Source organism: Ochlerotatus camptorhynchus, unplaced genomic scaffold (assembly GCF_037179485.1).
Source record: "Ochlerotatus camptorhynchus isolate MF236.1 unplaced genomic scaffold, CSIRO-AGI_Acam_v1.1 ptg000101l, whole genome shotgun sequence".
Classification (NCBI taxonomy): domain Eukaryota; kingdom Metazoa; phylum Arthropoda; class Insecta; order Diptera; family Culicidae; genus Ochlerotatus; species Ochlerotatus camptorhynchus.
Genome location: NW_027040591.1, coordinates 838,089 through 851,368, shown reverse-complemented (window position 1 = coordinate 851,368; position 13,280 = coordinate 838,089). Strand labels below are relative to the sequence as shown.

Below are 13,280 nucleotides of genomic sequence, written 5' to 3'. Positions count from 1 at the left end.
TATTAGTGTAGTGTTCATGATTAGTAAACATTGCCCGCAGCTTGTGTCACTTTTTCTCGAGTGAGTGCACTCAAATCCATCGGTGCACTCGTCCATGCCTTGGTTTTTTTTTTTGCATGCACGTAGCCTATAGCTCATACCGTAGTAGACTGTGTATAAAAGAAAATGATTTACTTAGTTTGACATTTGCACCATCACGAAGTGGCAGCGTGTTCGTGATTTGTCGCACGCGCAAATGTCGCAAAAAGACATTTCAATCGCCGTGGGAGTGTCCCGGTGAACCGTCAAAAGGGTTTGAGACCGAGAAAAGAAAGGACAACTATCCGCGAAGGTGGCCACAGGTCGTCCGAGGTCAGCTCGGGTTCCGAGGGTTATCGCTGCTATCAAAAGGAAGATTAGGGTGAATCCAGTGCGTTCTATAAGGAAAATGGCAAAGGAACACGGGATCAGTGACTTTACGGCACGGAAGATCGTAAAGGAAGATTGCGGGGCGAAGTCGAGGGCACGGAAAAGGCAAAAGACGTGGCCGACGAGCACAAGAACATGTATCTGACCAAGCATCCTGCTAGCGTTATGGTGTTTGGATTGGTGGCTTCCGATGGCAAAAAATGGACCCGGTGTTCATTCCAGAAGGCGACAAGGTCAACACGGAGGTCTAAATAGGGATTTTAAGTAAGTATGTTTTTCCGTGGATCAAAGAACAGTACGGTCCGAAGCCAAATGTTGTATTTCAACTAGATGGGGCTCCGTGCCACACCTCGAACCGAACTCAGAAGTGGTTGTAGGAACATCTTCCGTTCTGGGCGAAGGAAATGTGGCCGCGATCCAGCCCCGATCTTAATCCGCTGGATTACTCAATATGGCGCGTCATGATGGCCTGTTCTAAACGCCACCCGAGTACAGCAAGCCTCAGACAAACATTGACCCGTACCTGGAGAGAAATGGATCCAGACTACATTATTAGAACCTGCCGTGCATTCCGGAAACGTGTGGAGGCCGTAATTGCAGCAAGTGGAAACTCGATCGACGATTAACATAGTTTAAGACTCTGAGAAACATCCCCCTTTGAATAAATAAAAAAAAACTCTGAAACGAAATTTTTGAGAATTTTTTAAATTTTAACATTGCTTACCCGAGCAAAGTTAGAGATCAAATTGTAATCAGAATTTTCTGTTATGATGTAACTTATTTTGAATACTCCATTTGATCTCATTTTGGTTGACTTAACGGTTAACACAGCAAAAATAAGAGCAAAATTTTACACTGTTGAATCAAACGGAAAACTAATTCTGCTTTCAATTAAATCAATTTGATAACTGATTTTGCATTCATAATGTTTGACTGAATCCGGGCCTGTCGTAAATGGTTAGCATCCATGCTTCTCACGCTGAAAGATTTGAGCTCAAATGTCACCTCGGGCTAGTAACGAATAACCTAAAATGTGTTAAACAAAACAAATAAACAATAATCGTTAGCTCAACGGCAGATGAACTTAGATCAAATTTTAAAGAAGAAATCTACAGCAGAACTTCAAGCTAAGTTGCTTTGATTTAAAAAGTTTTGACTGCATAATGAAAGCACAATATGATATCAGACTTCTGTCGCGACAATTGAAATAAAAATTAGTTTTCATTATGATAGGAACTGCATACTTTAATGTCAATTTGCTTTCATTTTGTTAACCGACCTTGCTCGGGTAATGGTGCTAACATTATCACGCATACGGCACTTAACTTATTCAACCAAAAATGCGCATCGATCGAATACGATACCCTGGGTTATAGTAGAGAAATTGTCCATTCGGTCCATTTAGCCCTATAACCATAGACAAACATACGTAACTCTTTCTCCTCAATCGTCGTCTACGCATTTAACGTTCAATTTAGATATTATTAGTTTCACGAATCCCTCACTACACCACCCATCGGATCACTTTGACGATTCTATACTTTCTTTCAAGCTTGTATGCAACAGTGTTTTAGACTTGGCAAGCAAGCTTAAGCTCTCGATTGGTAAGAGACGATGCAAACCAACGAGTGAGTCCTTGAGAGACACCGAGCTTCTCGAGTTTGGCAAATAGAATGGCATGATCCAAGATGGGAAATGACAGGTGGGCAGGAACTCACGGTCTCCCAGTGTTGGTGAGTTCTTTGCCATTAATGTTCACGAAAAGTTCACTATTTTGCCATACAGAAATTCAAAACAAAAATTTTTATTTGCGGATTTGGACAGTTTTTGACCTGTTTCGTACGATCGGAAGGTGTATGCTGGTCACAAATGCCGTGCCAAACTGATTTCCTACTCAATTAATCAATCTTTGATGTGAATTTCGCTAATAAACACGAGGAGCATTTCTTATAGCAAACTTGCCATAATAAAATGGGCATGGTTCATTTAAGTAAACAAACTTCTTCCGACTGTGGCACCTCTCTTACTCGCCTGGGGCATGATCAACCCGGTCGAAAGCAGCCTTGATATCCGTGTAGGTATACGACGTCCGAGATGCGAGATGACAGGTGGGCAGGAACTCACGGTCTCCCAGTGTTGGTGAGTTCTTTGCCGTTAATGTTCACGAAAAGTTCACTATTTTGCCATACAGGAATTCAAAACAAAAATTTTTATCTGAGATTTAGGACAGTTTTTGACCTGTTTCATACGACCGGAAGTTAACGGCGCCGGTGCTGTAGTGGTAAGCGCGATTACCTCTCACCCCAGCAGGCCTGGGTTCAATACCAGTCGGCATAACATCTCTGATCACGCCTTCCTTCGGATGGGAAGTAAAGCCGTTGGTCCCCGGTTCATGAGTTGATGGGTCGATAGGTAGGGTCCAGGTGTGGGAGCTGCCTTCCTGGCACGTCGGTAGCATTGGTGCTCAGCACGGAAAACAAGATCGACGGAAAAAACAAACCAAAGGAAATACGACCGGAAGGTGTATGCTGGTACAAATGCCGTGACAAACTGATTTCCTACGCAATTAATCAATCTTTGATGTGAATTTCGCTAATAAACACGAGGAGCATTTCTTATAGCAAACTTGCCATAACACAATAAATAAATAAACTAACACTTCTTCCGACTGTGTCACCTCTCTTACTCGTACGACGTCCACCTGTGCTCCTGCCTCCATATTCCATAGACATAGGGAAATGAAAGTTATCCCACAGACAAACAGAGATAACTCTTAGAAGAAAATTCCTCAAAAAATGTCGTCAAGCGTATTTTGCATGCACACTAGCACCATAGAGGTAACTCTAAGACTAGAAGGTTCTGAAATAACGTGCTCAACTTTTTGGCTCAGCTCTGGTACTCTCTTCGGTCCCAAGCTAATCGAATCACCCCTCGAAACATAGGAAAATCCACGAACCCCTCATTTTATCTGTCAAACTTTCATAGCGAATCAAAACAAACATAGTAGTAGTACTAGAATTTCGACTAGAATGGGGTACGTTAGTCGTTTGCTTGGGACCAATAGGCTAGTCAAGTAGTGAGCCAATTTAAAATCGTTAGTTTCGTATTGATTGTTGCTAGCACCGTCTAACATGTGGATACAATGTTACACTCATTAAAATGATTTGGTCACAAATTCTGTGTTCATCATATAGCGTAATATTACACATCAAACGGAATGACCAACCAACTTTATGGCTGTAGTATTCAACAACTTTTTTTACTGTATTCGTCAGATTAGTATGTGGCATCGGACTTTTATCATTAAATAATTTCATAATATCGTAATTCCAAAAAGATAATTGCATCTTCAAGATGTGTGTTTCAGGTATACTTTGGTGCAATAAGACCACTGAAGAAAGCGCATGAGTTTCGTAGAACATTAGAAAAGATTTGCAAAATGAGGCCTGACAAAATCGGATCATTACTGTATATGTCTTCACTGGGATGTGTTGGTCCCCTTATCATTCTCAAGAGCTGACATCTACTAATTTGACCTGAAAAAGAACTGGCATAACTGATAAGTTCGAAATGTAGTGACTTGCTTAATGCTTCAGTGGCGCCACCATGACACTTGCGAGCACATTCCCAACTAAAACCTTATTTGCGAAGAATGTGATTGTGAGTGTTATCTTTGTTTGTCTGTGGTTATCCTATACCCTGAGAGAAAACCGGGACTTTACGGCACTTCTTCGTACGATGTTTCAGACTGGAATGATCATCCTCTTTGTTTGGCATACGATCAGACCTTGTCGACCTGGTGGAACTGTCATGCGTAACATTTTATGGTGTTTTCGTTTAACGACATTTGACAAATCAGAACACATCAGTTGAATGACATTTATCGTTTGCACTCTAAATTAGAACACATCAGAAATGAACGAGGTTTGCTGGGACCGAACGTTTGGGGTGGAAACCGTTTTGGTCAGAAGAAATGTAGTTTCTACAGCTGGCAAATAAAGCGTAGTTGATGATTATCTCGAATACGTTTGAGCAGGCACAAAGTGAAGTAGTTCCTCGGTAATTCTCCACATTTCGCTTGTCCATTTTCTTGAAAATCGGGAACATAAACGAAGATTAATCGTTTTTTGTGTAAAATTTCTTACTGTGTATATTTTTTCCTGAAAAGGAAATATTTTTTCCCACAATATTGTCTCATGCGTCATTTCGATTGGTAGTAAGGTTTTTGAGTTATGATTAGATGAAAAATTTCGAATACACAATTATAGCTCAAATTACACACTTAGAAAAGTTCATGTAAATTTAGATCCTCTGAGAGTGACATATAAGAGCGTCAATTTCGACATAAATTTGATTCATAACAGACGTGAAATATAGCTTAATCAGACGTACTTTACGTTGAGCAACGAAATTTTCAGTCTCGGAGCACTTAATATTACATGACGTGTTTGTAAACGTCTCATCTTTTATGTCGAAGACGGATTTCGTCACGTGTAAAATTAGTTATTTCTAAGTGTGAATATTTGACCATTTGAAATGAGAGAAGCATCACGTAAAAAAATAATAGTAATAATAATTATAAAAATAAACGTAATAGTGATACGACATATTGATAAAGCAATATTAAAACGGGTAACATATTACAATATATCAAAGTAATGGTCACAGCGCTGAATATATTCAACACGGAATAAAAAAAAAACAAACCTCGTTCCACAAGCGAGTAAGCCTGACAAAGTCGTGAGTCATGGCTTGATTTGTGCTAACAACATGCTTTGACTGCACAATGACGACAGCTGGTAGAAAGCATTTTATAGGAATAGATATAGGAATGTATGTAGGCATATATGTGGCACTATACTCACGACACAAGATTCTCCAGCGTGACAAACAACCGTTCCCGTTCGATGTCGTGTGGACGTTCGTATAGACCCACCAGTTTCACGTTTCGGTAGCCGAGAATCTCCCGCAGAAAGATGCTGTAAATCCGCGAGATGATCTGATGGGTGTAGCGCCGGCTGACTTGAATCGCTATCGAGTCGTTTTGGTTGCGTGAGGCAAAGCGTGGTAGTAGGTTTACTGCAAAGGATGTAGAATAAAAATAAAGAGAAATTAGGTTATGGTTATAAAAAGGACGAATAAGAGCATTCAGTTAGCACCGTGTGTACTGACAGTAACTAATCACGTAAATTGGTTCATTGCACTCAGACGGCTGCGTTACAAATTGAACCGTCTACAAGAGAAATTTGGAGCGGAGAACCGCATGGATGACTTCCAGATTTACCGCTTATGAATGTTTGGATGTCACACAGTAGAACTAGAGAAAGATTCATTAACGTAAACGTGCGCTCAAAATCTAACAAACGATCTTGAATTGTAATTTCACATTACCATGCTTTTGCACTCAATTAAAAGCTTGGTTGAGGCATAGGTAACAGCAATCCGCGTAGCTTTTAACACGCATTTAACCACCGACGAAATTCGTCAAGATACGTAGAATTTACAGTCACCGACCTGTTCTGCTTCATGCTCAAAGCTGAGCCCCTAGATAACCTTTAATTGCCGCAAAACGCCCCGAAAATCACTAATAATAATAACAACGTCTACTTTTGTTTTCCTATCCTGCGGAAGCCATAAATTTACTGAATTCTCAATTAGTCCAGTTTCGGCATCCATATTCATACTGTGCGAATCAAGACGAAAACAAACCACCTTACCGGGCAACTCACCTGCGCGACATGGATCTCCCAAACTAGATACATAATTTTCATCCACCACCTACGGCGGGGTACAGGTTTGAACGCCACCAATTTTAGTTCTCCGGAAACCAGACAGCCTCCAGAGCAGCGTTGCCAGATTGTTTTCAATCTTATCGGTATTAAAGGTTTTAAAAAATCGGTATACTAATTTTAATTTATTTTATACTATTGACTTTTCGACTAATTTCTTGAGCTTTGAAGCGGAAAAAAAACTTCTAGGGCAAGAAAAAACAAGCTCTTCTGGCGGATTAAAAAAAAAAAGTTCCTAGAATAGTCGAAAAACATTCGGAGAGCTTCCAAGAAAAATGTTGAGAAGCTTCTGGGGAAAATTTAAAGAAACTTCCAGAAAAGAAAAACGCATGACACATCCAAGGGAAGCCAAAAAGGTTTCGGAAATCGGATTAAAATGTCAGGCCGTTTCCAGAGAATGCTAGAAGAATCAAGGGGAAACCATTCAATAGAAGTCGGATAAAAGCTCTGGAAGAAGCTCATGGAGAAACTTCCAGAAGAAGACGAAAGAAACTTCTGGGAGAATTTGATAGATAATTCCGGTAGAAGTTTTAATGAACTTCTTGGAGAAGACAGAATAAAGTTCCTGGAGACACTGGAAGAAACTTCATGATATAGTTTTGGAAGCAAGTCGAAAGCTTCTTCTGGCGGAAGCTAGAGGAATTTCAGGACAGTTTAAAGAAACTTCTAGGAGAAGTTGCAAAACAAAATCAGGAATAAAGAGATTTCAGGGCGATGTTGAAATAAATTTCCGGTAGAAATTGATTGAAGCTTCTAGGGTAATTTGGCGCAATTTTCCGGGGAAGTTGGAAAAAAGTGGCGTGAGAAGACGAATGGACCTTTCAAGCGAAGCCAGAAGAAGCTTCCGAGGGAAGTCGAAATAACTTTTCGGGAGAAACCGGAAAATAACTTACGGGTAAGGTGTATAAAAATTCCAGTGGAGAGTTAGAGGAAACTTCTGATGGACATTTTTGGTCACATAAAAGATAAAAATATTTCCCGATTCCCAAGAATTACCGAAATGAGCCATCAGCTGTTTCTCGATTCCTAGATAGCCAAAACAAAGAAAAAATGGAAACACACAATATTTTGGGTTTTTTTGATGAAACTTATCTGTGTATCGGTATCAAGTTCAAAAATCGGTACGGATACCGATAAATCGGTATATCTGGCAACGCTGCTCCTGAGAAAGTCAGAAACACTTTGTTATTTATACACACAAACTTTGCCACTATTTGCCCGCAGCTGTGCCGATGTGCGTCGTGTAGATTTTCATTCTCAAACCGCGGCGACGACGACGACGACGACGATGACGACGATGATGATGGATGCTTGTAGAGACTTTCGTTATCGGAAGTTTTATTATGGTGCACCTGGGGCATACGAATTGGAAACCGCACTGGGAGGTCTACTGGGTGCGTTTCAGTGTGTTGAATGAACTGAAATCTAACAGCCTCAGCTAAGAGCAGTAGACCCAAATAAATTTGGATATTAATTTTTTTCTGACTTACGTCGCTTATGTCGAACGAGGAAGTGTAGATTAGTTTTATTAGATCTAGATTAGACAGGAACTCGGTGGCCTCAAGGATTATTTTTATGATTCACATTGAAAATTCATTGCTAGCAATCAGTGTTGGCAAAATCAGATATCAATTGATATTTTTCCGCTCTCATGCGCTCGCATGATATTGGATATTGGAACAAAATGTCATGCTTGATATTGATTTTACAAGCTCCTTTGATATTGCGAGACTATTCACAACGTGCAAAAATCAAGCTGAGAGTTGACTCGACACAAAAATGATTCCATTGCACATCGTTTTCTTAGAAAGAGAAAGCATAGTTCGCTATCTCTTTTTAATCTTCACCGATGGCAGACGCGAAGGGACTGCTGTAAGCCGTTATGGAAGTTTCGGTTGCATTCGGGTGTAAAGCAAAAATCATTAAACTCAATCTCACCACAGTTTGATTTGCAGTTGGTGAGTTTTGTTAGCTTGATATTCCGAGCTGCGATATCACATTCGTCTAGTGATGGCCGATTTTCATTCGAATAATCGTTTAATCGATTAACGAACCGAAAAGTAAACTATTTGTAATCGGTTAGATCATGCCGATATAAGCATTAATATCTCCACAGGATCATCACCGATCGTTTCAAACATGTGCTGCACTCTCATTGGTGGAAAAATGGCAGCACAGCGAACAAAAAATAATCAATTACAGGGTGCGTGACGAATTTTTGCAGTAAATTTCAAATAGTAATTTCTCATGCTTGTGCATCATGATTTAGATATATTTGGCAGCACTGGATAGCTTATACTGTTAGGTGTAAGATTTAAACAAACAATGTTGAGTAAACGTAAAGATGTCAAAACAAGAGAGCAATCTGTCAGCCGTTGTCGCTTTGTTGCGCGCCGGAGTATGCATGAAAGAAATAATTCGGTCTGTAAATGTGTCTGAAAGAACAGTGTATAATATTAAAAAAGGCTTGGGAAAGTGATAAGACGGAGCACCTGCTCATACTGCTAATAAAGCACAGAAATGGCTTACGGAAAATATTTCGTAAATTTGGGAGGAAGAAATTTGGCCCCCAAGCTGTCCCGATATCAATCCGTTGGATTATTTTTTATAGGGCGTCGTCCAACGGGATACCAATAGAACCCCTCACACCACACATAAGTCGCTAAAAGCTAAAATCAAGGCAGTGATGACATCTATGGATAGAAACATTTTAAAACGTGCATACTGCAGTTTCCGGAAGCGTCTTACTACAGTCGTCGAAAGGGAAGGCAATTTTTATGAATAAATTTACTTACAACTTCCATATGTTGCGAAAGAAAATAAATCGCACCAAATTCATTGCTAGAATAACTAACTGGTGTATTTTTTCTCAAATATGCCATTTACTGCAAAAATTCATCACGCACCCTGTAGTTGTTAATCGACTAATTAAATAATGGGACATCTCTGATTTTGGTGTGATTGTTTTGATAAAAATGAGCACAAAATTTCATCTCTTCCGAGGGGGCAGTAAAACCACTAAATTACCTTCAATACGGGGGGTATTCATTGGATGAAAGGGACCGTGAAAGAGGACACTAAAATAGAAAGTTTTTCTTCCGACAGTTTCATCTTAGTATTCATCTTTGGTTAAACCATAGAGGTAACTTTAAGACCAGAAAGTCCCGAAGAAACGAGCTCAATTTTTTGGCTCAGCTCTGGTACTATCATCGGTCCCAAGGTAATCGATGCACCATTCGAAAATCCACGAACCTTATTTTATCTGTCGAATTTTCATAGCGAATCAAAACAAACATAGTGTAGTACTGGAATTTATACTAGAATGGGGTACGTTAAACGATTTGCTTGGGACCAATAGCCTAGTCAAGTAGTGAGCCAATTTAAAATCGTTAGTTTCGTATTGATTGTTGGTTAAACCATAGAGGTAACTCTAATACCAGAAGGTCCCAAAGAATCGTGCTCAACTTTTTGGCTCAGCTCTGGTACTATCTTTGGCTTTATGGGAGGTTGGTTTCAAGTATTAAAGCAATTCTACAAATCCACAATGTCTATTGAATATTTTTGAGCGTAGTATAGTTTTGAATGTCTTTGTGTTATTAAAATGTTGCACAGATTATTCCGCCTTCAAATCGACATCTAGGCCAGTTTATTTGAAACAGCTTTATTTTTAAACTGAACAGGAATCAATTGTACATGAATTATTTAAGAGGAGGACTCTGCCTTGTGGATACAGAAGCTAAATCAAAGGCATTATTCTTGAGAAATATTTCTTACAACCTTGATAGTAATGGGGATTATTTCGAAGAAAGTTACCGCATAAATGATCGAATAAGAGGAAAACTTACTAGAAATGCTGGGGAGTGGATAGAGGAGGGAGTCTTGATAACGAGCAATTATAATCTTGAAACAACATAGCTTTATTGATAGGAATAATCATGTGCTTGCAGTAGAAAACAAAATCCCATTTGATTGGGTAACCGTATGAAAGAACTTAAGTTTTAACTTTCTGCCTCTTCAAGACCGTGCGAAATTGTTCGTTTTTGTAAACGATCATGTTCCAAATAAGGAAAAGCTCAAGCTTTACAATATTGGCCATATTGCATCAACTAATTGTGAAAAATGTGGTTTATCTGATACTAATGAGCATCGGATCAAGCAATGCACGAAGTCAACAATAATCTGAGATTGGTGCAGCCAAATCATTATAGAGCGGATGAAAGTTAAGGTAAAGGATATCGAAGATATTCTTCAATTGAAGATTCAAAACTCTTTAAAGCAGCTAAAAGCTGCTTTGTGGCTGATGATAAGAGTGGTTTCTTTCAACTTGAGGGTTCACGAGGTTTCTTTGTTTATTTTCAAGAGCGAGTTAAGAGAGATTAGCTGGAACAAACGAGTAATGTTGATTGTTCCTTGAGGAATGTAGATAGGTAGCTACTAGCATACTTAAGTATTGTTCGAATTGAATGTAAATATTAACTATTTAAATAAAGACAACAAATTAAAAAAAAGCTAATTGATGCACTTCTAGAAACATACGAAAATCCACGAACCCCTCATTTTATCTGCTAAACTTTCATAGCGAATCAAAACAAACATAGTGTAAGTTTAGAACTAGAATTTCTTCTAGAATGTACGTTAATCGATTTGCTTGGGACCAATAGGCTAGTCAAATAGTGAGCCAATTTAAAATTGTTAGTTTCCAACGGTTGGTTAAACGTTCTCCGAAACGTAGAGATTGTTGGGTTCCCAACAAGGAGTGTTCACTCTACACACTTATTTTGAGCCAACTTTTTTCTCAGTGTGCCTCAGTGTGCCGCAGCTGTGCTGGCAGTGCCGAAATGTTTTTGAACTGACTTTTTTTTGCTTGAATTATTACTTGTATGGCAACCCGGTATTTTGACAGCTCTTGTTTTTGTTTTGTTTTTCGAAACCTGAGATGCAGTAGTTACGACGTTTCTATTCCGAGATACGGACTATGCGGTCCTGGTTGGTGTAGCAGCAACAGTAGTAGCAGCATAGATGTCTTCGAGCAGTTCCAGGAGGCGAGGTCACACTTTATAGTTTTTGTTTGGTTGTTGACTTTCCGATTAAATCTCAAGCACCACTTGTTGTGACTGGACCAAGATTTCCAGTCTCAGCCACGGCAACACGAATTAGCGATGCAGCTCTGATGGATGCGGCTGCTTCCCATGCTGCTGATGTTCTCGCGGCTGCTGCTGCTTTTGTTGTTGCTGTCCTTCTGCTGGTCCGGCTCCTCCAAAAATCGTCAAAAGAATATTGTAGGAGACGGATCAGCAGCAGCAGAAACTAAACAGTAAACAATATACGCTGAGGCCATCTCATTCAACATTTCATTAAAACTAACCCAAAAGGCAACCAAACGACGCCATCTTAATGAACTAAAAATATTGAGTACTCAAAATGAAGGTCATTTATTGCACTTTAAAGGAAAAATAGCGAAAATAGTACTCATCATATTTTGGACACTCTGTTGGCTAACCTGAGCGGTCGTTTTGTTCCACCATCTCTTCATCCCTGTCACATCCCAAGTCACCTTTCCACTCTTCTTCAACTTCTGTTTGACAGTTGCCCAATATTTCTCAATTGGGCGGAATTGAGGGCAGTTGGGTGGATTGATGTCCCTTTCGAAGAAATCCACCCCGTTGTCTCGATACCACTGTAAAACTTCTCCGCTGTACTAGCAGCTTGCCAAATCCAGCCAAAACTTGAAAGGTCCATTGTGAGCTTTAATGTACGGAAAAATACGTTTTTTCAGACACTGCTGCTTGTACATTTTAGAATCCATAGTCTTGTTTGTCACGAAAAAGCTCGGTTTTTTGTCCGCAGCTGCAAATACTTTGCCAGATCATGTGCTTTCTTTCAAATTTATCGCTAAAAACGGATTTGAACTTGCTAGGGGGACATCACCTCGACCAGTGACCTTTGTCCGCGAAGCTGCCCATAATCCATCTTCACGTGCGTTTCGTCGTCCATGAGGATGCATCCTTCGTACTTTGTAATAACCTCATTGTCCAACTTTCGGGCACGTCTTTTGGCCACTAGATTCTGCTTCAGTGTCGAAATTCTTCTCGCTGACGAATCCTTCTGACGGTTCTTTGGCTGGCATTGAATTTCTTGCCAATATCATAATCGGACAGCCCTTCGGTTTGCTCTAACCGTTCTCAACATCCGATTCCGATCCTTAGTTCCACTACGACGCTTGCTATGATCCTGCCGATCGATAGTATGTCGTCGACAGAAACGTTTGAGAACACGATTTAGTCAATTTCAACGACTTCGCGATTTTTGAACCTGACCACGTTGGATTTTCCAAGTGGGTGCTTAAATTTTTTTTTCTTTAATTTGTTTTCCAAAGATCTCGTTTTCCGTACTGAGTACCAATGCTACCGACGGCAGGAAGGCAGCTCCCACACCTGGACCGTACCTATCAACTCATGAACCGGGGACCAACGGCTTTACTTCTCTTCCGAAGGAAGGCGTGATCAGAGATTTTATGCCTCAGAAAATCCCGGCGGTGCCGACTGGGATTAAACCCAGGCCTTTTGGGGTAAGAGGCAATCACGCTTACCACTACACCACCGCTGCCGCTTTCCAAATTTAATGTTCGGTTCGTGGCTTCCAAGTATAACTTCTTCTAAACAAAATGAATCGTGGCGAACTTTTCAGCACGGAAAGAGAAAACATTTCAAAACATTTCAGATCCGACCGCTAGTTGGCGATACTCGCCATGCCGTTAGTCGAAGGACTTACTTGGCTGGCCCACAAATAATCCTAAGTCTCGTTTTGCGAAGGACGGAGACTTAGCCGTTTTCACTGTAATGAAACCGATCACCACACGCGTCGAAAGTTAAAGTTGATCGTTGTTCTCAACACTTAGACCGATTTCGGAGTCATCGAACGACCATCGAAAGAAACCGACATAGACACGGTGTGCTTCTGCTTGAAACAGTGCGTCCAGATATTAAATGACTCAAGCTTTACAGCTTTTTGAAAGTGATTCCATTTAACTGTGAACACCCTTTACCGTACGCAATCGATCAGTTTGTTCCAAAGAAGTTACAA

At 40.2% G+C, this 13,280-nt stretch overlaps 1 protein-coding gene across 1 annotated transcript in view; it reads right to left on the bottom strand.

Annotated features, from left to right (window-relative positions):
- The window catches only part of LOC135699007 (uncharacterized), a 182,179-nt gene that overhangs the window by 40,231 nt on the left and 128,668 nt on the right, over positions 1 to 13,280 (bottom strand). The window contains exon 3 of the mRNA XM_065219183.1: positions 5,274 to 5,487. Coding sequence (XP_065075255.1) covers positions 5,274 to 5,487 — 214 coding nt within the window. The remainder of the gene's footprint in view (positions 1 to 5,273; positions 5,488 to 13,280) is intronic.